Source organism: Calidris pugnax, unplaced genomic scaffold, assembly GCF_001431845.1.
Source record: "Calidris pugnax isolate Ruff unplaced genomic scaffold, ASM143184v1 scaffold129, whole genome shotgun sequence".
NCBI classification, from domain to species: Eukaryota; Metazoa; Chordata; class Aves; order Charadriiformes; family Scolopacidae; genus Calidris; species Calidris pugnax.
In genome coordinates, this window is record NW_015090856.1 from 1,412,984 (window position 1) to 1,438,124 (window position 25,141).

The following is a 25,141-nucleotide window of genomic DNA, read 5'->3' on the forward strand; positions in this document are numbered from 1 at the left end:
TCCTGTTTAAGCTCTTTATTTACGAGGCTTTAATAAGAGTTACGAGTGCAGCCTTCCCAGAATAGAGTTCATGTACTGCAGTTTTTTCATAGTTGTTAGGATTATCTTGAGGATTTAGTACAGATGAGCATGTGAATCTTAATTATTTGTCCTTCTCTTGTGGTAGTGTTGTTTAGCATTAGTAGAAGAACTGTAGAATTCATGGCTGCATCTACAGGCTTCAAACTGTATTGGGAAAACCGTGTGTACAGGCTTCAGTGAAAAAGTGCTGAAGGAAACATTATTAAAAGAAAAAAAAGAATATTTGGGTTGGAACTATTGCACTATTTTTTAAATTGACATTGACAAGCTGTTTGACTTCAAGTATTGGATTGGAAAAAAAAATTGTGTGGCATTTTCTAATTCTCTAGTTGGATGTTTCTCCTTATTTTGAGTCAGCTTTAGAGGAGAGAGCCCTAGGAGAAGACAGGGGAAGGCTTTATGGCCAGAAGCAGCAGGGAGGATGTCAGTTAGTTCTAGAACTTGATCCAAGAGCTTTTGTAGGGGTTCTGTGACGTCCCTGTTCGCACACGTCGTGGCAGCAGCTACAAGAACAGCCACCTTAATACTGCTCTGCCATCTTAATACACTGAAACACTGATTGGTGTCATGGGGGAAGAGCATCACTATGATACGAACTGTCACATCCTTCTTTCTGTTGCTCTAGGGACTGAGTGTAATTATACACAAGGGTATGTTCTTAACAGGCCAGAATGTTCTCAAAGCACAGTGGAGTAACGGTGTCTTTTCCCCTCTCCTCTAGGCACATTCAGGACCCAGCGAGCCAGCGGTTGACATGGAACAAACCTCCCAAGAGCGTCCTTGTTATTAAAAAGATCCGTGATGCCAGTCTGCTGCAGCCCTTTAAAGAGCTTTGTGTGTATCTCACTGAGGTAATGAAATGTAAATTCCCTTTTTTGCCATAAGTAGTTTTACATCTAACCTGTTCTCATTGATTGACTCTGTTGAATGTGGAACGTAAAGAAATTTATACCCGTTGCTGCTGGAAGTAGTAAAATTTGTTTCAGAGCTTAAGATCGATACCTAAATAGTTGAAGTACGGAGCTTTAAAAAAGTAAAGTAAAAACTTTCCTTCCTTCTGTTTGCAGTTCTAAATTACAGGGAATGGGATATAAAAAGCTTAATCCTTTAAGCCTTGAACAAACACAGCGATGTATCTGTCTCATGTAATCTGCGTTCCAAAGCTGAGTTTAATTTATTAGACAGTCTGTGCGTGCTGCAAAAGTCTCATGAATGTTAGACCACACAATAAAAATAAACCCCAAAAGTGCCAGATGCAGATTATTTCTATAAAGTGTTATTTATGTTTTAAACTGATGGAAAAATTACGGGGAAAGTCAAATATTTTGTCATTGGAAGAGGTTGTTAACACGCTTGTCTTACCTCTCTCTAGGAGAACAATATGATAGTGTATGTAGAAAAAAAAGTATTGGAAGACCCCGCTATAGCTAACGATGATAATTTTGGACCAGTGAAGAAGAAATTTTGCACCTTCAGAGAAGGTATGGTAAGGGCTTCTTGAAAGTAAAATCAAAGTATCGTGATTATTTGTCTCGGTAATTTCTTAGTCATTGGGTCAAGTTTGTTAAACTGATGTGTCTTTTGCAGAAAGTTGTGGGGTTTTTATGTCTGTGAGTCGATGTTGGCATGCTGCGCTTCATTTATGTTAGGAAATGAAGGCTGTTGATAAAACTTAATGCAAGACTTGTATTTCAATGTTGCTTCCAGATTATGATGATATCTCCAATCAGATTGACTTTATCATATGCCTGGGAGGAGACGGGACCTTACTTTATGCTTCTTCACTTTTCCAGGTTGGTCTTTATGGGAAATAGACTTAAAAAGCTCTTTTCTTTTTGAAGTATTTGGAGGTTGTTTGTTTTTTCTTTGTTATTGAGTTGGACATTTGTCCTTTGCTGTTCATTCTGGTTTTTATCAAGCCTGTTTTACCATATACCTTCTGAAAATAATGTATGCAATGTGTTGGTTTTGTTATGTACAGTTACATCAATAGTCAAAATACTTACAGGCAATTAGTTGAAGTATTAATTGCTTTTATTCAGTAGCTTTTAAATTTTTTTCTTTATTGATAGGGTAGTGTACCTCCAGTTATGGCTTTTCATCTGGGATCCCTTGGATTTCTTACTCCATTTAATTTTGAGAATTTTCAGTCCCAAGTCACTCAGGTTATAGAAGGTAAATTTAAGGGGACGAGGTGTGGTGTTTCTCTTTGTTACATTTTCTGTAGCTTTTCCCAAGACTAGTGCATTTTCTTAACCAACTCCTTGAGGTTGTCCTGTAAGATTGAGTCAAAAGAAATGTATAATAAACTAACGAATGTGTTGCGTTGCATTGAGCCCTTCAGAGCTGGTTTCTGTCCTGCTCTGTCGAGGAAAACAGCTAAGAAATAACTTTGTCCTGTGTGGAGTAAACAAGTAAGAGATGATGCAGAACTGAAATGTTAGCTGTTAACTGCCAGCTAAACATACAAATAGCTCTGAAGCCTGTGCTATTCTGCTTCTCCAAGCAGCGCTTAAATACGGAGAAGTCAGGCAAATAAAAGATTTGAGGGAAGAAATACCTTGTTTCTTCAATATGAAGCAACTTGGGTTGCATCCAAAGTAGATTCCTGAAAAGATGGATAAAATGATCACATTGAATAATGTTGTCTTCCAGTAGGTGTTTCTAATGCACTAATTTTCTTTAAGCTTAGCTTTTGCCTTAGTGAAGATCCCACAGGCCCAGCAGAGTTTTCCAGTCTTGATCATGGCCATAGAAAACTGAAATGTTCTTTTTACATGATGAGTGAAGGGAGGAAGGATTGGGTTTAAATTTGACTTTCGTTTTGCTCATTACTACTAAAAATCAGTTTTGAGCTTTAACCAAGTGTAGACAGTTCTCTTGTGGGTGCAGTTGGGGATGGTACAGTGTGCTAGTGGTGACAGGAGTATGTATTTATTATACCAGCATATCGTTTTTGTGTACTTTCTCCTGTATTTCACTTCTAGGCAATGCAGCACTTGTTCTGCGAAGCAGACTGAAAGTGAAAGTAGTAAAAGAGCACAGAGAGAAAATGACAGTCCAGAACGGAATAGAAGAAAACGGGGTAGTGTCTGCAAACCTCGAGAAAGAAATGGGCAAGCAAATTATGCAATATCAGGTCAGAGGTGAAAATAAGCAAAAGACCTAATGTGCTGCTTGTAAATTGAATTGTATTTACTTTATTATAATTTTCCCCTTTCCATTAGTTTCTTTCCGTTAGCCCAGTGGTGTGGGTCTGATCTGTATTGCTCTAATTTACAATACATGCACTAATTAATGAGGAAGTGGTGCACATCATTACTTTCTGCAGTCATAAGTGCTAATAAATACTGTACTTTCCTATAGCAGTATTTTCATTCTTATTTGAAAACAAAGCAGTAGTTCTAAAATGGGATATCCTAAAGATTTTTATAAGTGAAAACCCCTGCACACTGTTAGTAACCAGCTTCTGGAAATAACATCTAAGAACTTCAGCTGGCACTTGATAACAGAGATGTAAAGAGAGTCTCATTTGGCAGGTAGTAAATAAGTGTGAATTTTTCAAAGATCTGGAAAGTGCTTTTGGGCTTGTCATTTATTACATTATTGCCAAGTCAGCGAGAGCGGGCTGCTGTAATATTTGGTGTCGTGGCAGGTCCTAAATGAAGTTGTGGTGGATCGTGGTCCTTCGTCTTACCTGTCCAACGTAGATGTCTTTCTCAACGGGCACCTGATAACAACTGTGCAAGGAGATGGTGAGTCTGCTCCGCGCGTTCCGTTGGTCTCAGGTCGCGTGTAGAGTGTTGCTATTTTACTGAAGGATTATCTCACATGGAAACAAAACCTCAAGCTTCAGTTGACTTGTGAAGAAGACGTTGGTGTGCAAAGAATAGGTGTGTTTATTCACTGGTAACTGATGCCTTAGAGTGTTGTAAGCTTTTTTTAAGGGCTTGTGGAGGCAAGTGGTGGCAGTGCCTCTGTGTGTGGTATGTTAGGACTAAGGGCAAGAAATAGCTCAGAAAAAAAATTGCTTGGCTATCTGGAGTTTGCCGAAGGCCTGAGATCTCAACTCAGGAAATACAGAAGTTCATCTTTAAAGATGAAAAAAGGGAATGTCACTGTCAGAGTTGTGTAACCCGGGATCTAGAAGTTTATGCAACTGACGTGAAGCCACAGAACAAACGGGCTGTGCCAGGATTAGCAAAGAGCTGCTGTCTTTTGTGTGTTAGATTGCAATTCTCCTGTGAAATACAAGTTGATACATTCTCTGCTTCATTTTCATAACAGTGCGATTTCTTTGTCGTCTTCCAAAATAACACCTCCATTGTAATGCTAATGCCAGGGAAATTTGTGCTGCTTTCCCAGGAGTCATTGTCTCCACGCCGACCGGTAGCACCGCATACGCAGCCGCAGCAGGAGCTTCCATGATTCACCCCAACGTTCCTGCAATAATGATCACCCCCATCTGCCCTCACTCCTTGTCTTTCAGACCCATTGTTGTCCCTGCTGGAGTGGAACTCAAGGTGAGATTCTCTTACCTTATTTCTCTTTAAAAACTTCTGTAATAACCCTGTGAAATTGGCCGGAGCAGAAGAGGTGAGGAAATGCTGTGTGTCTCCTGCATTCTTTCATTTGGAGGAGGACCAGATCAAATCTGGTTGAAGAATGTATCTTTGTTTAAAATAATATACCCACTAACGGAACACTTCACGCTGCTTCCTGTGGATTGCAGTTGTGTAACCTTCTGTAAAATGGGAATACATACCTTTGCATTCTAACTAAAAATTTTATGTAACTTCTGCTCAAGTGGATGTATATCAGCGGAGGTTAAGGGAATGAATAATTCTACTTTCATGGCTAAAACAATAAATGCTGCAAATTTTCACTATATTGGTGGTTACCTGAAATCCACTAAGTATTTTTTGTTAAAACAAAGGCTGCAAATTTTCACTATATTGGTAGTTACCTGAAATCCACTAAGTATTTTTTGTTAATGCTGTGTTGCAGAAAAAATAACCTGTAACACCTGGATATAAACCAGACTTAGTTCCTGTGTGTTTTTAACAAATACCCGTGTGTGAGGAAGAGCCCCTTCCTGCTTCTGTGTCTGTTACGAGCCCCTGGTCTCCTCCAGCTGGGAGAGAGCTCGTACCTTCAGCAGGGCTCTGCGCTGTCATTGGGGACACCTTACGAGTTTCAGTGCAGTTGGGAAGTTGCAAAGAGTGGATTCTGCACTCAGAGGGAGAATGGAGGAGGTGTTTGTTCCTCACGCTTGAAAAATAGGTTTTGGACCTGAAGTTTAAGTCCTTTTCTCTTTTTCAGATTATGCTCTCCCCGGATGCCAGGAATACAGCATGGGTTTCCTTTGATGGAAGGAAGAGGCAGGAAATATGCCATGGAGACAGGTCAAGCCTGGTTTTTTTTTGATGGGGACACCTTACGAGTTTCAGTGCAGTTGGGAAGTTGCAAAGAGTGGATTCTGCACTCAGAGGGAGAATGGAGGAGGTGTTTGTTCCTCACGCTTGAAAAATAGGTTTTGGACCTGAAGTTTAAGTCCTTTTCTCTTTTTCAGATTATGCTCTCCCCGGATGCCAGGAATACAGCATGGGTTTCCTTTGATGGAAGGAAGAGGCAGGAAATATGCCATGGAGACAGGTCAAGCCTGGTTTTTTTTTGATTGTAGCATCTCTCTCTAAGTATAGAGAATACTAATTCATGCACTTCTCTCACTCTCTAACATCTGCCAAAAGGGTTGCTGGCAGGGGAGAAACAAGCTTTTATAAACCCTAACTCCTCTTACAGCACAAACTGCACTGGAAGTTTTTAATTTCTAACTTGAGTTTTTTAGATCTTCCTACGAAAGCAAGTGAAGTGTTAAGACAAGTGTTAAGACACGTACACATTGTGAGCTTCACTTCTCTCACTCTCTAACATCTGCCAAAAGGGTTGCTGGCAGGGGAGAAACAAGCTTTTATAAACCCTAACTCCTCTTACAGCACAAACTGCACTGGAAGTTTTTAATTTCTAACTTGAGTTTTTTAGATCTTCCTACAAAAGCAAGTGAAGTGTTAAGACACGTACACATTGTGAGCTTGGCAAGGAAGATGGACGTGTCTTTAGAAAACTCTGTAAATTTGACTTAAATATAAATCTTAGTTTGGGAAGCTGTGAACCAAGAGTTGGCAAGGAAGATGGACATGTCTTTAGAAAACTCTGTAAATTTAACTTAAAGATAAATCTTAGTTTGGGAAGCTGTGAACCAAGAGATCATGCAGAACCAACATGTCAGCAGCGCCCCTGAGTAACATCACACGGTGCCATGCAGAACCAACATCAGCAGCGCCCCTGAGTAACATCACACGGTGTGAGCTCTGTTAATTAGTGATGGGTTGTGGTCACTTGCAGTGCTGCTGCCTGGAGGGAGCAGAGCTCTGGGTGAAGTTTTAATTGCAAAACCTGGTGGCTTATGCTTATGGTCCAAGTTACCAGGAAGGAAGATGTCTGGTGTGAGTCCATCTGGAATGGTTTGTGTTCTCTCCAAGGCTGAGAGATCTGTGGAACAGACCAGGAGAGTAGCAAGGATTTAACCATGGGACCTGGTCCTTCGGTAGATGCCAGACTTCTTCGTGCTGGCCCTTACAGTTAAAACTTGAAACTCCAAGGCCAAGGTGGTGACTTCCCTTCTCCTTTGTCCCCGTGGTGTTGATGTGAGGAGCAGCCAAAGACTGGGTTTGCTCTGTTGAGATGAGCCTTCAGGCTTGGTTAGTGCTTCATTACGGAAACTCCCTGTTTTACCAAAGAGGCTGAACGTAGCACGATGGCAGCTAGTGAAGAGAAGGTTATTTTTCTTTCAAAATGACTGTTTATTGCCTTTGACTGACCTGGGCTATTCCTGTGTTGTTGCAGTATTAGCATCACTACCTCTTGCTACCCCCTTCCTTCGATCTGTTTCCGAGATCCTGTGAGCGACTGGTTCGAAAGCTTGGCCGAGTGTTTACACTGGAATGTTCGGAAGAAGCAAAATAACTTTGCTGTTGAAGAAGAAGAATTTTGAGTGTCTACGTCTACCAAGACTCGTGGGAATGGAAAGGGGCAGTGTCCCTTCTATAGGCCTGGGCTTTTCAGTTTTTGGCTAATGAGTGTGGTCACAGTGGTTGTATCTGTCTGATCTGCTGATGGCTGGAGATTATTGTGCTACTTCCTGTCCACCAAGAGTAGGAATGGAAGAAATTAGGCTCTGATGGTTGGAATCCAATTTGAATTTCCTTTAAATGAGCAATCTGAAAATGGGCTATTTCCGATTGGTAGTGACAACCGCATCTGTAGATTTGATTGTAACCTCTAACTTACCAATAACGTGGTAGGCTGAATGTAGATACCTAATAGAAAAGTGGCATTGCAACAGTCTGTTTAATTTGATATATTTATAATTCCATTGGAGACTGCTATGCACATAAAGGCTCTGAGAAATTTTCTTAAAAAACAAAAGCTCCTCTTTGTTAGCTTAAATACGTCTTGCTCAGAACAGCTCCCCATCAAGGCAGCGCTTAAAATATTTTCTCCTTGTGAGTGTGACACACCCTGAAGAAACACCCCTGAAGAATGTTTTTATGAATAGATGGAACTAGTAAAAAAAAGTATATATCATTTTTTATATACACGTGTCTCTCTTAACATCCCTTTGAACAGTGTTTGACCCTTGGCTGTCACCACTGTGTAAATACCCACAGAGAGCAGGACGAGGGTGTTATTAGAGGGATCTCCAGTTTTGCACCCACAAAGAGTAGGATGAGCTTTCACCTGGGCTGAGGGTGTTATTAGAGGGATCTCCAGTTTTGTAGCTGAGCTGGTTTGTAGCTCCAGTTTCCTGGTGGTGGGAATCAATAACACCTTGGCTTTCCGGAATAAATGGTTGCATTAGAGACTGTAAAGTTAAAAAAAAAAAAAGTAATTCTCCAAATGTTCAAGAAGAATCTAGACTTCAATTACTACTCTTTTGTCTAGTTCCACTAGTGTCTTGACGTAGGGGAGTCCCCTCTGAGAGAGCAGCCCCTGAGCCCCTCAGCTTCCACAGGTACCTCCCAGCTCTCGGTGCTGCCAAACCAGGAGACATTCCCAGCAGAGCAGCAACGGTGCCTTCAGCACACTCAAGATACTCTAACTCTCCTATTTACTTTTTTTAAGACGCTTTCAAATGTTTCTAACTTCTCTATGTACATATTTTATTGTATGTGCTTTTATGAAAGAAAAACAAAAACCAACAAAAAAAAAATCCTAGTTGGGAAAAAAAAGGGTTTGTACTGTACTTTAACTGAAAAATATCAAACCCAAGTATAATGTTTACATTTATGTTCTCTGTGGTGCAGTCTCATCAGCATATTATCCAAACTTCAGCATTTTCAGAGTCTTGCTGCATTGGTCATTAACGGAATGGACATTTATCTGTTAGATTTCAGCCTATGGCATAATATCGTGGAGGAATGATTTTACTGATGGAGGTGGGATTTCCTTGGAGGTGGAGAGAGAAGCTCTGTTGAACTTTTCATGCTTGTCTGATGTAGTTTATGTGGTCCAAAGTGGGAATGGGAAATGGATTAATTTCCAAACCCTGCCTGTGCCCCAGTCTGTCTCATTTTGTTCAATCCAGATGAGAGCACTTTTCCATAAGAGAGACGCAAACTCTTGGTTAATGATACAAACCACAATGAAAATATGTTAATATAAATTAATACTACATTTGTAAATCTTGTAAAATAGAGTATTGGTTTGATTTGGTCTAAATAGACAAATTTTGTGATATCTTGGAGAATATCCAGATAGCTTTTGGGATTTATCTTTCACTTGAATCTGCGGTAATTGTTTTATCACTGTTTTGAAGCTGCTTACGGGTTTCCTAGGTGGGAGTATTCAGTTATTTAATAACTGTTTACTTTTTGATCTATAGGAGTGTCGGACTTTTTGCTTTGAAAGTATTTTATTTAAACATGCAATAATTGAGGAAAGGAACAGGGTCTAGTGGGTCTGTAAATGGATTGTTGAGTGGCACGCTAGGAAGTGGAAATCATTTTGCGGAGGTGAGGCGAAATGATTAATGAGCCTTATCTAGTATTTTTTTAAAGATAAAACTATATTCAGCACTTTTTATTTATGCTTTTTTATAATAGTAAATCTATTATTGGCTAAAGCGCCGAACTTTAATTTTCAGAGTGCGTAGTTCCTGAGATCTGTAATCAAAACTTGCCTAACTTACTTTCTCTAGACTAGATCTAGATTAGGAGTTGTCTGTAGATGGATCGGGGGCAGTGATGGCTCCGTGGGCTTTGGGGCTGCTCCTACAGCTGTTCCTGGTGGGGTTCAGTGGTGGGGCCTGGGGGGAGCTGCCCTCACTGACGGCCAGGAACTCAACCTGACGACTTCACTCTTGGCTTTTTCTTCAAGAAGCTGTGTTGATTCTCCCTGTGCCAGCTGCTTTCTACCAAAACGCAACCCAAACCGCGTTAATACGTTACGGATTTATCCGATTGGACAAAGTCCCTTTTCAAGGCCTTTTCTCTGCAAAGCAGCCATTTGTGGGCAGGTTGGGGAGGTTTGAACAGCGTGGAGTTGGGTGGATTTAACTGCTTAACGTGTGGGTCACTTCTGCTCAAAGCACAGCTGGGCAAAGAGCTGAGTGAGACGTGGAGATCTTGGCCATCGAAGCTCCTTTTGCAGATGTAGCTTACTCAGAGTAACTTGTTTAAACTACTACTAAAATAGGGTTTTCCTGATTAAGAGCAGTGTTTCTAATATAAGGGTTTGTAAAAGTACCTACAAATCCTTTCCAGTCTACAAAGGGCCAAAATGGAAGCTTGGAAATTAATTTGTGGTTTTTTTATTTAAAAAAAAAAGTTATTCTCTAGTAGAGAGTTTAAGAAGTTATTAACAACTGATGTAGTCCGGACTAAAGCAGTGTACTGAATTTTTAAAAGAGGAAAAAATCATGTTACATTACTGTTAATGCTTTGAAAACTTGTTTTAAATATTGTTGAAAACAAATATTTTTCAATCCTTTCAATAAAATCTTTTTGTAAAGTTGGATTTTGACTGTTGAGAATATAAAATCAGGCAATGGTACACGATCACGTGCTGGGAAGGGGAATGCCCAGGGTGGGGCTGTGCTGGCTCCGGGGGCAGGAGCATCTGTTTTCTAGAAATACACATTCAACAAAGGCTTAGGTGTAGGTCTGACACCAGGCTTTTCCCCAGAGTTCCAAAAATACAAGCTGGATTTGCTGCACAAGTTGGAACAAATCTTGTGTACAACCAGCTGGGCTACAGAAACTACTTTTTTGAGGGCCCAAGAGTAGAAAAATGAGGAAAGAACTAGATAAGGGCAACAATCTCAGATAATTTGGATACTCAATAAGTTTAAAATTGAGAATGCAGTTTAAATGCCCATTCTATCCTTGCTTTTGAACATTGTGGCCAAGTTCTAAACACTTCTTCCATTAAACTTGTGGCTAATTGTTATGATTAAGAGTATTTTTTTGATTTCATAATTAATCTGTAACCGATTCTAACAGTTCATGCATGTCAAATGGTTGATAAATGGGAGGAAATACCTTATGCAGGTGATAGAGCTGCTTTTAAATGGCATTCGTTTGCTTTACAAGGTACCTTTTTCTGTGAAAATACAAAGGTTAATTCCCCCAGGCACAATACATTTCTGGTTTTGGGGGGTAAGTTTGAATGTAATCCTAACTTTTTTTCCTTCTAATGATAGGATTGTTTATTCCATCTCCGTGCTGTGCAGATAAAAGGAACACAGCACAAACCTCCTTTCTGCAGCTCATTTTGAGCGAGTACAGGCCTACAACAAGATCACCATCTTCCCTCGCCGGCCCTGCTGCCTGTTTGCTTGTTTTTGGAAAGAACTGAATATGTTTAATTGTGTTCCTCCGTTTCAGCAACAATTCATAGTCCCGTTTGGACTTGTGGAATGAAGTCAGAGTCAGCAGCTGGTTCTCTGGTGCTTTCTCTGGCTGCTGTCAGCTGGCCGCAGCCTGACCACCAGCCTTTAACTCCTCACGCTTTCACAAAATGAGAAATGAGTTTTGAGATCATCCTTGTAAATTACCCTGCAATAAACTATTTTAACTGCTTTTGGCAGCGTACAGGTACCTGCAGGGTAAAGATGTAGCTGCAGAGAAGTGTGACACAATGTTCCCAGCCTGTGAAGTCCAGTGCCAGCCTCTCCCTTACCCAGTTTGTTGACAAGCTTCCTGCTGAACTCCTGCTGCTGGTATGAGAAATAATCATCCGCGTGCAAACTGGGCTTATACTTTATTAAAAAATAAACAGCCAGTAGTTAAAGGTTCCAGCCAATAAAATACCAAACTTTTAAATTACAATATTAAAGGCTTATTTTAACAGTCACCCTTGTGTATGACATGGCACGTTGGTTAGACACGCTATAGGAAGGCAGGAGATTACGGTGTGTAGTTTTCATGTGTAGCTGGGATTTATAAAAATAATGGAAATATTCTCAAGTCAGAGGAGGAAGGAGAGTCCCAGCCCTTCTGCTGGGGTTAAGCCACCACAGTGATAGTGGGGATGAGGGAATAGGGCTGTCATCAAACCAGCTTCAGGGCTTGAGCTGAGCAGTGAGGGCAGGGCCATCCCCCTCCAGACTCGGTAATAAAACACGGCTGTGCAAATTATTTTCATTATGTTTGTGTATATCCAGAAAAAACAGCACTTATGTCAACAACATTCTCTACTCACATGCATGTTGTGAACCTCCTGTGGTTATAAAGCAACATCAGGAAAACAAGGAGTGAAAGATGCGTTGTCCTGTCAGCGAAACTCACTGAATTGAGAGGATTACTGTTAATTTCCCGAGCGCGCTTTGCTTTTTAAACTAAGTTACCAGCTGCACTGCTACAGCTCCCAGCACGAGACTGACCAAGAAATGTACAGACATCTTTCTGAGCAACATCCTCTACCTCTCTGAGCTTACATCCTGAATGTAGGATTGATCAGAAGGTCCCCGGCTGGGATTTCACTCTGTAAGAGCTGCAGGTAGAACACACGGGGGATGCTCAGGAGTCGATCCTTCCATAGGAAGAAAACACTGTGAGAAGAAAAGAAGATCAGTCAGCTCCTTCATGTAAAAGGAGGTTTGGGTAGTTTAAGATTAGTGGCTCTCTAGGTCCCTTTATCTTAGTTATTATAAGGCAGTTACAAAGCACAATTCAGAAGAAAAATTACATATATCTTATATAGAGGTGATTTTTTCCACACAGGTCTGTTTTTCTGGAGAGCAGCAATCCTTGCCTGGGTTAGAAGCAGCTTTGACTAACGTCAGTTTTCCTCAGGGAGAGATCCCACGTGTTCCACTGGAGCTTCTGAGCTTTGCCAGGCCAGTAACTTCTGAGGCTGCAGTAGTGTCTGATGTCATTAAGGACCTGCCTCTGATTGTGACTATCCTTAACTATCTTCCTGGCTCCACAAGCTCTCTACTTAATTGTGACTGTGATACAATAGGCTACAAGTTTCATAGTTAGTTAACATTTTTAAATACTTACTTCTTTCTCTCAGCCCTTGCCCAAAGCTGCGGTAGACGTGAATCAGTGCCCAAAACAAAACGGATTTTATTGCAACAGAAATGCAAGAGCCAGTAATGAAAGCAGCTTCCAGAGTGTAAGAGTTCCCTTTGCCCCACTCCTTTATCACCTGCAGGAAAACAGAGACATACAACAATCAACACCTCCTGCCACAAAACCCTGAGGCCATGAAATCCCATCGACCACTATGTTTCTGAAAGAAGTCACTAGATGGTAATTTTGGGGGGAAAACCCTGGTCTTTTAAACCGTCTTACTTTCCTGATTACATCATTCCCTGGCCACACACTGACTCCAGCTAAATGTGTTACACCCTCTGATCTCTGCATCGTTACAATCATGAAAGGAGTACTGTGCCCACATTGATTAAATAATTAAGCTGGAGACAAGGAAGCCAGACTTCATCTCACATCTCAGTCTCTTTCCACTGTAAAGTACAGAATGAAGTTACATTCCCTGTCACTGCACTTTGCCTTGCACGATCCCACAAAGCTCACCTGGGACCTGTGCTTGTGACAATACTAATTGCCAAACTGTGCTTTTTTGAGGGGTCTGACACACAGAAAATGGCAACTTTTAATTAAAAGCAACAATATTTATACCCTGCAGCTAGCTATCTACTGCACTGAAGAAGGATCACTGCTCCCATGAACAAGGTACGATCAGGGCCGTTAATACCAAGATGAGAGAGCTCTGCAGAAGCCCGGTTCTGAAGGGAAGACACTAAATCTAGCAGTTCTCTTTCTCCCTCCTGCGGGCTGGAGTCCCTGCCCCAGCAGGACTAGTGATTATCAGGATGAGATTTTAAAAAACCACAGTTCTGACTACTTTGATTTGTTAACAAAACCCACTGGTGTGTATCCCAAATCCAGGTTATGGATGTCCTGCCTAATTTCGGTGCAGTTATTTGTTTGCCTATTAAGCTCTATCAGTTTTCCAGCTGACACTGCAGAGGGCTGTTAAGCAGCAGCTGTACAGAGTCAGTCTGGCAGCTTTTCAGAGCTGGAGTAATTAATGGTAAGTGCACTTTTCCTTTTTTTTTTTTTTTTTAGCTTTTCAGGTAGTCAGGGAAAAGATGCTAAAAAGACTTGGTTGCATATCCATGTCCTCATGTGCTGGTCACTGGTGTATGTTCATTGTTACTGGGCACAACTGGAAGGAGACCTGGCTGTTTTCAAGTTGTTGTTGCTCTTATTTCAGAAGTCCCCACCTGTACTTTTCTTCCTAACAGCAACACAAGTAAAGTAGAGCCACAAAAGAGCCTGTGGTCCTTCCATGCTTTGCTGGACAAACGGGCCTGTGAATAATTGGAAGAGCCTGATTTAATGGTGCACTTTAATAACTGGAACCCCAAGGCCTTGGCTGACTGAGGCCACTGGGTTTTTATCAGTCTCTGCAGCCTATTTATGCGAAGTATGAAAACACTGGCTGCTATCAGCCTTCGAGCCCTTCCCACGATGGACAATCTGCTTTGTCCTTGCCCTTCTTCCTTGGCTCCTCTCACACACGTGGTGGGAGGTGCTGGTGCCCCACTGATAAGTGCTTTATCACTATTATAGCGCCAAAAAAATGCCTAACACTGGAGTCTGTGGGGCTCGCACTGTCTCTTGTTTTGACTATGTCAGGATCGACAGCCAGGGCAGCTCCCTAAGAAATTCTTTAAAATATAATTACTTGAGGCCCTCCAGAAGATGAAAAGCTCTGGCACCACTTCTTGTGAAGGACAGGAGGCATTTTTGAGGAGCTGTGTACCTTGTACTGCAAGATTTTGTTGTATTTTTCCCTAATCATTCTGGACACTTTGCCAGTTGCAAAGACATCCAGGGCCTCTCCCTCTAACACATCAGTTCAAGAGAAATTTGACAGGGTTCCTGTCTTGAAAAGTTGATCCTGAAGAGGTAGGATGACCCTACTGCTCCCATTGATTCTAAGAGGAGCTGCCACAAAGGGGGATGTGCAGGAATGAGGCACCGTGGTTTGGGCCCAAGGGATGAAGAGGAGGCCTGCAGCCTTGCTCCCCGTTATTTAGCCAGTGAGTGTGATGAATTACCGTGTAAAGCAGGTAGATGAGATAAACTACTTCAGGAACATTCTGACTCAGAAAAATCCACACTAGAGGTTTCAGTTCTTTTAAAATCTGTAAAATAAGATAAGAAATATATAGGTTTATAACTCGTTGCTACATACTCTATAAAGGTTATATATAATTGAATTTTTAATAGCATTTCAAGTGTTGGTCTAGTCGAGTTCTTAGTTGTAACTTTGCTCTCCACTTGCCTTCTCTACCTACGTTTTTTTTAGCAGGAAATAGAGTCTCTGTTTTCCACGGACCTGGGCCAGAAGTGACGTTGGTGAAATCAGAACTGGTTGTTTTATGGGCACATCCTGAGAGCTGTGTGTGATTTGAGCCATCTCGGCATCCTCTGGAGCTCTGCCTTCTCACACGCACAGCACAACTCCCGGCTACCTTCAAGGGACAAGCAGCTGGCTCTTCTGAGTTGTATCTAAGCTGAGGTACTTTTTCTTTAGGTCCTGGATTTTTCTCTAGCAAATGAATGTTTTCCTAGCTAACAGACTGAAAGCGCTCTGTGACTTTTTTCCTCCTCCTTTGTTTCTATCAATCACAGAGAACTCTTTGGGTCCTGGATTTTTCTCTACCAAATGAATGTTTTCCTAGTGCTCTGTGACTTTTTTTCTCCTCCTTTGTTTCTATCAATCACAGAGAAGTAAAGTCACTGAGAACTAAAATGTGGGAGAAGCAAGAGGATTTAGCTGTGAGGAAAACTTTGTTTCACAATTAACCTTGGGACGTGGGAAAGAAGAAATGCTGGATTTCCAGCAGGCAGCAGCTCTCAGCAGTCCTGAACTGGAAGGGCAGGTCTGAGCAAAGGAAAGAAAAACAGCTGAGTCACTGGGCCCGAAAGCAGTGACTGTGGCAATGCTGAGATAAGATTTGATACATCTGATCAACCACAAATATTCCCCCAAAACCAACACTGATCCTTCTGCAATGGTTAATATGTGAACCTCTACAAAAGCATTAAGGGAACTGTCCCTCCCCTAAGGGAGTTTGTTTGTTCTCTGCCACCTCTACTGTTGTCTCCCTTTTTTGTGGTACTGCCCAGTGCTCCTCTCAGGATAAGATCAAAAGGGAAAGGAAAGCAAAGGGTGAGAAACAAGAGGAGGGGGAAAGAGAGAGTTAGTAATGGATGGGAGAAAAGAGAGAAGATAAATAATGGGGATAGATAGGAAAAATAAATCCACTAAAGTAAATGGGAGAGCAGGTATATAAATAGAAGAAAAATAATGAATAATCCCCTTATGAATGGGATGTGCTTCAACCCAGAAGTAAGGGAGCATGAGTTTTAGCCCTGCTTTCAGGTACTGCAGTTACCAGAAAGGACTGTGTATGAGGCGTTTCCAAGCCTTCCCTTCTGTAATGCTCATACTTTCTGGTGGATTATGTATGTCTCCATACCCTGCTTACTCACTGCAGAGAGCATCAAACAAGACAATGATACATGTTTCTCTACTGCTGCATCAACTGCAAGAACCTGATTGTGAAAAACTTGTCAGTAATGTATCTAGATGGGATAAAATGTAGCTTTCAAGTAGTTCTAACATAGACACTTTTGAGCAAAGGGCAAGAATATGTACTTACCCCCAGGACATCTACTATTAGTGGTTGAGCTATTAAGAAACAGGTTTGCTATTGATGAAAGCATAAGGAATATCATGTATGTCAAGACATGAGACCATCTAACTGAAGTGCCTCTTCCTTTCCTTAAAGGAAATAGTGTCTCTTTTAATGCCTAAAGGCAGATCAATGAGAAGCAAGGAAATCATAATCTGTGAAAGGCAACTGGTCAGATCAGCTTTGTTTCTGATGGTTGGGGAAAAGTCACTGAAAGATTTACACTCTTAATCCTAGCAGGAAAACAGACAGGGTTCTGATTATTCCCTTCTTTCCACACCTGATACAATTTAACTGAAAGCAAAACTCCAGTGCATCACAAAGGTATATAAGCAGCTTCTAGGAGGAAACCAAACTATTTTATATCTCTATCTGCATTCCTAAATGTCACGCTCACACTTAGGCCCATCTTCATTTTTTCCTGCTAGATAGCTGTTCATGGCCACATCCAGGAGAAAGATGATTCTGTGCAAATATTCACCTAAAGTTAAAGTATTTTAAAAGCACAGTGCTTGGTGCTAGTGCCATTTTTAGCAAGGAAAGCAGTCAAAACACTTGGAAAGTTGTATTTCGGCTGTCAGGAATTTGTCTGAATGGCTAAAGGAAACACCCAAAGCTAGTGCCATTTTTAGCAATGAAAGCAGTCAAAACACTTGGAAAGTTGTATTTCGGCTGTCAGGAATTTGTCTGAATGGCTAAAGGAAACACCCAAACCCAAAACCCCCTAAGCTCCTTCCTGGTAATAAAAGGCTCACATATCTGATGTACTTTGGCCTTGATTCTGCAACCATTCTTGGAACAGAGCTCTCAAGATTTCAGAGGAAGTTCAGGCTGACTGACATGAAAAACTACATTTCAAGTTCACAGTACTTATTGTAACCTGGAAACTGTCACTCACCTTTAGATAAAGGATCACTCATCTTTTTGGTGTGGCTTCCTAAGAATATAAGGCCTATGCAGTCTCACTGTGTCTGTACGTCCATCTTCAAAATAATTTGGAGGACTGTTGCCAGTTTCACCTAACCTTGTCAGAGAGGTAGAAATAGTGAAGATCTTGTGATCCTACAGGTTTCATAAAGTAGGTGATCAAGGACTGAGAATAAAACAATGTCCCTCAGAAAGGAATAATGATAGTGTGACATTGTTTCATCCTGTATGCTCAGCTGAGAGACACGGATTTATAAGAAACCTGACTTGGTTACCATTGGTGCTGCTGTTTCCTGCTGGGATCTGTTTTGGCTCCCTTCCACTTAGAATGGGATGGCTGTGACTCCCAGCCTGTGGTAATTGCTCAGGGTGAGAAACTGTAGTCTCAGAAGTTGACTATTGTTGCTAGTGCTGCTCTTACTTAATACTTACTGCGATGATGCTAATGGTTGCCTTCAGGCAGGCCCAAAGAACCCCTGCTGCTGAGATGATGTTATGTAAAAGGGTGATCTCATGCAGGCTTATCAGCAGAATACACAAGCAGAGCTGAAAGAGAAGAGGCAAAGATCTGGTAAAATTATTGAGACCATGCAGCCCACCAAATAAATATTTGAAACCAACTCCCAGCAACAATAAGTTTGGCACAGGTCTAAAGGCTAAAATTTTTCCTCAGAAGTTGACAGACAATGAAAAGGGACACAAGGACAGATGTACTTCCCTGTATGCCATATTGGCAACAACAAAGAACAGGGAAGGCAGTAAGATGTGCCCCAGATAAAGCGTAAGGTAATACAGGGCAATACAGTAGTGAAGTAAGAATGAAGGGTAGAGTATGGAAGTACAAACTCTTTCTAACCAGAAAACTCTGGGGTTCACTTCTCCTCTCTGTAACTGCAGGTCACTGTCTCACCCCGATTGCCCTGCCAGCTCAGGCTCCCTGCTCCCCTCCCAGTGTCAGTCTCTCACAGGCAGGAGACAGCCAGGATGACTGGAAGGCAAGAGACTGTAGGCTGAGGTGTTGAGCAGTGACAACCTTTCTCATTTATGGTGGCCATGTTGGGTTGGACAAACTTCCCAAAAATAAATTTCAGTTCTCCTTTTGGGCAGGACAATGATAAAATATATGTTGATTCATTTTTATGGATTTTAACTAAGCTTCCCTATAGCAAACACCTGAGGAGATGACCATGATTAAGCTAATCTTATCTAAAAGATAAGATACAGGCAGGATTGCTTGTGGAAGTTAATGGTTCAACACAGCTAGCATAATTCTAAGATATTCTCAATAGGAGGGAAAAAAGGGAACCCAGGGGGAGAGAGATCTATACCTGTGCCTGAAGATCAAAGGTCAGCATGGAAAAACAGAGGTTCAGCATGAAGTATTGTGACTGTAGGCTTTCCAGAGCACCACCGACTCGAAAGGCCATCATGCTTTGACTCTGAATGAGGATGATGGCACAGATCACATCAAAGGAGCCAACCAAGAGGATCAGAATGAAGCGGGCCTGATGGGAAAGAGAAATAAGGATGTCACTGGCCATGACAAAGCAGGGACAGTCCTTAAATGTAACTGGAAGTAAAAGAATAAAGGAGTAAGGAGAACCAGGCTGCCTATTAAACAGACAACAATTAAAGGTGACAGTGTGGCACACTATTAAGTGGCAAAGATCAGGCCATGAGTTTTGCCATTTGTTGCAACCACCTGGTAATAACTGTAAACTCACATTGGCTATTTTGGTTTACATTACCAAAATGTCCTTCATAATTACATTGCTATGAGAATATTTATACTAGTATGCCTTATTCTGGCTCAGAAATTTTGCTTAGGAAGCAGGATTTACAGTAATCCAAGTTACTGGTATAGTCGTAAAAAAAGGTCCTTAATAGTACGTGTTCTACACCAGGCTTTCCTTTGAAATTCTTGTTAAATAGATAAACTGATGACTGGGATGCATAAAGTAATTTGCATATCTTTGATACCTGTTCCTTGTTGACCCTAGCAACCCAGTTTGTTGTAGGTAAGCGTATACAATTGATATGTAAATTGAACAGGCAAATTCTGCTTTGCTGCAGAATTTTTCTCCTAGCTTGGTTGTCATCTCTTCTATCGAAGAAAAATTATTGGATGACTTCTTACATCCTTCTTACCTCCTTCTTACATTTGTCATAAATATGCAGCCATAAAAGGGAAGGACTTCTGAGAAGCACGGCAAGCGGAAGTTTAACTACAACTCTTAGTAACACATAGAATACAATCTTTGTATTATATTTTATTGTTATGAAATAGAAACAAGATAATAAGGAACGGCAGTACCTCCCATAGCACATTGTATCTTCTTGTCTCCTCGCAGCAGGTTACAGTAACTCTCTTGAAAACACACTGCTGCATTTATGGAGCTGTGGGGATAATGGCTATGTCCTTGGGTAGAGACCTCAGATTCCAGTTCTGTTCATAAGTTAGATTTACGTGACTTTACACTGGTCATTTTATAGACAGAAATCTGAAGTAGAGTAGGTGAAGTAAGGATATGTTCTGTGGTAATCCTGTGTAAGCAAAACTCTTTGATATTTATGTTACTTTCAGATACTGTCATAAAAAAACCCATAGAATAGCTCAGAGAAATACATTTGCAATTGTGGAGGTGCACATTTTGTTATTCGGTGGTAGGAATAATTCAGCCTGATTAATCTCTGTTATCAGAGATAACAGAGATAATTTCTAAGATTTTCAAATCCAAGATGTGGAGAAAAGCAAAGTTAATTAAAGGCAAGAGACTAACCAGGAGTTTTGGCTTTTGCTCAGCAGAGAGAACTGTGAAGTTGACAATGGAACGAAACATCACGAGCAAGATGGAGAGAACAAAGACGATGAGCTCCTGGCGATTCTCCTGCAGGATCCCTCGAGTCACATAGTACACGCAGAAGACTGGAAGGAGAAGGAAAGGTCAGTTACCAGGTGAACACGGACTGAACATCGTGCAATTTTTTCAATGTGCTTGACCCAGATGACAAAACTGAAGTATCAAGACCGTAACTTAGGTTCCTCAGTCAAAAGTGTATCTTTGCTCTTACCAAGGAACCTGAATTGGATACTTAAAATGAGTGCTCCCCCCTGTGTTTAGCATACAAGAAATGGAAAGATTTGTTAGATTTTTAAATTACTTGTGAAGTAACACTTTGAAAATGGCAAGATACTAGCTATCCAAATCAACTGGCAGCTGTGGTATGTTATTCCATTAATACTACATTGAACACTATGTTGAATAGTATATTTGAATTAAATGAAGCAGCACCATTTTTATTAAAGAACTGAAATGACTTAATCTTCCCAGTGAGTGTAATTCAAATGAGTAACACAGAGTTTACTACTCATACTTGTACCTCTGCAGCACTGTTTGTGTGGCTCTGATGTAATTCAAGTGAGTAACAGAGTTTACTACTCATACTCGTACCTCTGCAGCACTGTTTGTGTGGCTCTGACCACCACAAATGGACTGTGTGTTGAATTGAACTTAGAAAGACTGGATTCCTAACAGTTTATTTTTGTTGTGGAAATTTTGAAACACCTCACCCTGCAAACTATAGTCCAGAAAAGAACTGTTTCAGGAAAGTTCTGATTTATGTTTTTATAAAATTCATCAAACCCCACCACTCTTAACACCACAGTTAGCTGTCACTGTAGAACTCTCCACTGTTTTGACAAAGCTTAAATAAGGAAAAGGCTTCCCTTTCATAAAACCAGGGATCAGTGCTTTGTTCTTATATAGATGCTCTGGCAAACACTTGTTAATTCTTACCATAGACAAAGTAACAATAGATTTCTTTTTCCAGATGGCTACTTCCTGGATTCCACACATCAAATAATCTAGTTTTGTCAGGTTGGGACATGGGAACAAAGTATCATAGATGTTTTGAACGTAACATGATAACTTCAGTTTCTCTAAACAAACCTTCTAGCGAATGAACTTCCCTTTTCACTTTTATTAACAGTGATCGAGAAAACGGAAAATGATTGGGAAATTACAAAGTGAGTCATGAGATTTTTTTGCATCCTTGTGACCTCAGGAAGATCTGAAAGATTTAAGACAGTATTTCCTTGTTTTGCAAAGTTTGGCTGCTAAATCAGAAGAGGTCTGTACAAATCATTCTAAACCAAACTTTTTTACTGAGCATCAAGGTTTTTGGAGAGATAGCATATGCATGTCCTTGAAATAAAGGACATCACCTGATATTTGGTAACTGAACATTTTTCAAAAAATTAAATCCCAAACCCTCCTTCAAGTAAGTATCTCTAGTGGTAAATCCCAGAGATTGTTAGAGCTGAGCCATCTACTTTTGTTTAAAGAACTGTTACCAGTTCTGTCAGTCTTTGTCTACCCTACAGAAAATATGTGGTTTTGGCATGTTTTGGAGGTTAGTTACACATCTTAAAATCTCAAGGTAAACCAATATGGTTTTAACATGTTCCTTGCCTGATGTTATCTGATTAATATGTCGAAATGTTTGTTTACGTTAAAACTTTGAAATCTGAAGTAATGTGTTAAAAATATACTATTTTTCCTGATTTAAAACAGAGGTTTGTGAGAGGTGTGTTCCTTGCACGTGTTGCAGTATCAAATACTAACTAGTATCAACAGAAGGTAGAAGGGGGAAAATAGATTAGCAAGCATGCTTTCAGCTTCCCACTTAGAACACCATGTGATTCATTTTGTTTATTACGAAGGTTCTTTAGTTTTCTCTAAAGCACAAAACAGTGGCTGCTAACAAAAACAGTGTGACAGATCTGTGGCCTGTTCTATCATTGCAATTTTTGTTGGTGTGCTGAGCCCTGTGTGAAAAGCTGCTAATCAAACCAGAGTTTGGGAATAAAAGTATTGTTTGCATGTGTCTAATTATAGAATCTGGAACAAACCTATTGTCTTTGTTCCCTCTGGGTGAAAGCATGAAAGCTGGAAAGCGATGACTGCTCATGATTAGCATGTCCTTCTTGTACACAAGGTGTTACACCCACAGAGCCTATTCTTCTCTACACTGTTTTGGCCAGCAAGCCAATAGCCAGAGCCTGCTAAAGCTACTGAAGACGACTTCCTAAAATACTTATAGTTGTATTATTTTTGTGTTAAGTTTCATTTCTATTTAATACAAACGGACCCAGGAATATAAACATAAGTTTCTACTGAAATCCTAATTGGAAATATCCAGGGAAGTTTGGATTTTGCTTCCAGTAGGACAAAAACTATTAGACAAAAAAAAAAAAAAAAAAAAAGAGAGCTTTAAAAAAACCAAGGTCATTACTTTCTTTTATTAAAATACTTGCAACATCCTTGTATGAACTTAAGAGACAGAGATGGCTTAATATTTTCTTGTTTCAGATCAAACTGTTTTATGTTCTACGACAAGCTGTGGTGTGGACACCTCTGAATTCCCCAGCATACCACAGTACAGACATCAAAATGGGAAATGGTAAGCATTCTGGCATAGCTGAACACTCGGGATATCTTACGTAAAGTGACAGCTGTCTGAAAGCCAAATCATTGCCACATCTGCCTAAGGAAACACCAGTAAGAAAGCCAATTATTGCAAAACTTCCTAAAATCTGAGTATTTTTTTTCACACCATTCACACATGTATGTATTCTGGATGACACTGTGTCTATTACTAATCCTTTCCCTAAAATACTCCTGGAAAAAGCAACAATGGCAAAAGCCTCCAGCTTGTTAGTGTTGAACTAGCAGAAGATTGGAGTAAAATAATAAATGTCAGTTGCTGCTTAATTACTATTTTGGGAAAAAACATTTGTTTTAAAATATAAATGGCATGTTTCTTACCAACTCCAACTAACTGAATAAGAGAAATGGTGAAATCTTCCTCAGTTTGTCGAACAAGCGTCTCTACGGTTAGCCCTATGACACTTAGCAGAGACAAAATAGTGACACAGAAGTAGATCTTCACAGGGAATGATAGCTCTGAACAAGGTTTTATCTGTGAAGAAAGAAAATTTTTAAAAACGGAATGCAATATAAACTAATTACTGTTTCTAAGATATGCATTAAAGCAAGTTGACTAAGTGACACAACTGCAGGGTTTTCCTTGGGAAAAGGAAGAGAAACTCTCTACAACTGAATTGAAACTACAAAGCTGCTGAGAAAGGGAGAACTCAGCCTAGATTTTTCTAGTTTATACCCACAGACTGCCTTTGACTTTTTTCAGTGCGTCACAAGGCTCACAGTGTTATAATTTCACCTCCTGAAATCAAGATTGCCAATGCACACATATACGTCTATCAAAACATTGCGATGTTCAGCAAGTAACATTTTCCCAGTACCCTGTATCCTGGGCTGCATCCCCAGCAGGGTGAGGGAGGGGATCCTGCCCCTCTGCTCCGCTCTGGGGAGACCCCCCCCCATTGCTGCCTCCAGCTCTGGGTCCACCAACATCAGAAGGGCATGGAGCTGTTGGAGCAGGGACAGAGGAGGCCCCAGAGATGCTGGGAGGGCTGGAGCCCCTCTGCTGGGAGGATGGGCTGAGAGAGTTCAGCCTGGAGAAGGCACCGGGGAGACCTTCGAGCCCCTTCCAGTCCCTCAAGGGGCTCCAGGAAAGCTAGGGAGGGACTCTTGATCAGGGAAGGGAGCCATAGGACGAGGGGGAAGAGTTTGACACTGAAAGAGGGGAGATTTAGGTGAGATATGAGGAGGCAATTCTTTGCTGTGAGGGTGGTGAGAGCCTGGCCCAGGTTGCCCAGAGAAGCTGTGGCTGCCCCATCCCTGGAGGGGTTCAAGGCCAGGCTGGAGGGGGCTTGGAGCAACCTGGTCTGGTGGGAGGTGTCCCTGCCCAAGAGCAGGGGGCTGGAATTTGATGATCTTTAAGGTCCCTTCCAATTTTAACCGTTCTATGACTTTCAGTTTTAAAAAATTGCCAAAAAGTTTCACAGTTCTGAACAATGTGCAAGGGATTTGAGTAAGAGATGGGTTTTTTTCCAGTCCAAATCGTGGAAACAGACAAACTGCACCACGCCAGCAAGAATCGAGTTTCACAGTTCTGAACAATGTGCAACGGATTTGAGCAAGAGATGGGTTTTTTTTCCATTCATGCCAGGCAGTCCACATCGTGGAGACAGACAAACTGCACCACGCCAGCAAGAATCACTTCACTTTCCCGTGATCTTGACAGTGTGGAAAAAAAAAGGCTTCATCACATGGTACTGGGGAGTCACCTGGAGGCCGGGCTGAGCTATGGCACTGTTGCTACCACACACTTTTGGGTTCCTGTGCATTTAATGCATATTAGTAACTGTGGGCGGCGCTGGGTGTACTCACGGGGCCGCAGGGCGTGGGGATGAGCTGCCGGTGCCGGGGGGTGAGGTTCGGCAGCGGGGAGGCCGCGGCGCCGCTGGAGGGGGAAAGAAAGAGGGAGCCATTACCGACATCGCCTCAGGATTCCCGCCCTCCCGCATGGGCCGTACCAACTAGCGCCCGGTGAGGGGAGGGGGGGAAAGGCGGACCAAACCACTCCCCGGCCCATGTCCCGCAGGGTAATGAGGTGGGGAGATCCCCCCGCTTAGCGCTTGGTTCCGCCCGCCTGGGGAGAGCCACCCCCGCTCAGCGCTTAGTTCCGCCCGTACGGGCGGAACCAAGCGCTGAGCGGGGGTGGCTCTCCCTCCCTCAGCGATGGCGCGAAGCCGCTACCTGTCGTCGTCGCCTTCCATGGCCGCTCCGGCGCCGTCCCCCTCCTCCGGTAACGCTACCTACATGGCTGCAAAAAAGCCGTGTACGGTTTCCGGGAAGTGCTTCCGACACGTCACTTCCCCGTCCCGGGCGGGAAGAGCCGCCGGAGGGC

General features: G+C 41.6%; 2 protein-coding genes across 4 annotated transcripts in view; one reads left to right on the forward strand and one right to left on the reverse strand.

Moving 5' to 3' along the window:
- NADK (NAD kinase) overlaps positions 1-7,802 on the forward strand; it is a 32,964-nt gene extending 25,162 nt beyond the window's left edge. For all 3 annotated transcript variants that reach the window (XM_014943931.1, XM_014943930.1, XM_014943932.1), the window contains 9 exons: positions 803-932; positions 1,454-1,562; positions 1,789-1,874; positions 2,154-2,256; positions 3,069-3,220; positions 3,737-3,836; positions 4,447-4,604; positions 5,404-5,486; positions 6,988-7,802. In XM_014943931.1, the coding sequence (XP_014799417.1) occupies positions 803-932; positions 1,454-1,562; positions 1,789-1,874; positions 2,154-2,256; positions 3,069-3,220; positions 3,737-3,836; positions 4,447-4,604; positions 5,404-5,486; positions 6,988-7,135 (1,069 nt within the window). In that variant the 3' untranslated portion in view covers positions 7,136-7,802. The remainder of the gene's footprint in view (positions 1-802; positions 933-1,453; positions 1,563-1,788; positions 1,875-2,153; positions 2,257-3,068; positions 3,221-3,736; positions 3,837-4,446; positions 4,605-5,403; positions 5,487-6,987) is intronic.
- A 3,584-nt stretch (positions 7,803-11,386) lies between these two features.
- Positions 11,387-25,139, reverse strand: LOC106889144. Its single transcript, XM_014943918.1, has 9 exons — positions 24,991-25,139; positions 24,622-24,694; positions 23,134-23,287; positions 20,086-20,231; positions 18,634-18,810; positions 17,738-17,851; positions 14,735-14,821; positions 12,648-12,795; positions 11,387-12,193 (listed from the first exon to the last, which is right to left on the reverse strand). The coding sequence occupies exons 1-9, from the start codon at positions 25,008-25,010 to the stop codon at positions 12,162-12,164; spliced, it is 951 nt and encodes a 316-aa protein (XP_014799404.1). The 5' UTR covers positions 25,011-25,139; the 3' UTR covers positions 11,387-12,161.
- Between the last annotated feature and the right edge of the window lie 2 nt (positions 25,140-25,141).

What these genes read in the sequence shown, in the direction of transcription:
- LOC106889144 (XM_014943918.1), bottom strand. Translation starts at nt 25,010, where the DNA reads ATGGAAGGCGACGACGACAG. An exon ending in ATGGAAGGCGACGACGACAG is followed by an intron (nt 24,695 to 24,990) that starts GTAGCGGCTTCG and finishes TTCCCCCTCCAG; the next exon opens with CGGCGCCGCGGCCTCCCCGC. An exon ending in AGCAAAAGCCAAAACTCCTG is followed by an intron (nt 18,811 to 20,085) that starts GTTAGTCTCTTG and finishes CTTTCCCATCAG; the next exon opens with GCCCGCTTCATTCTGATCCT.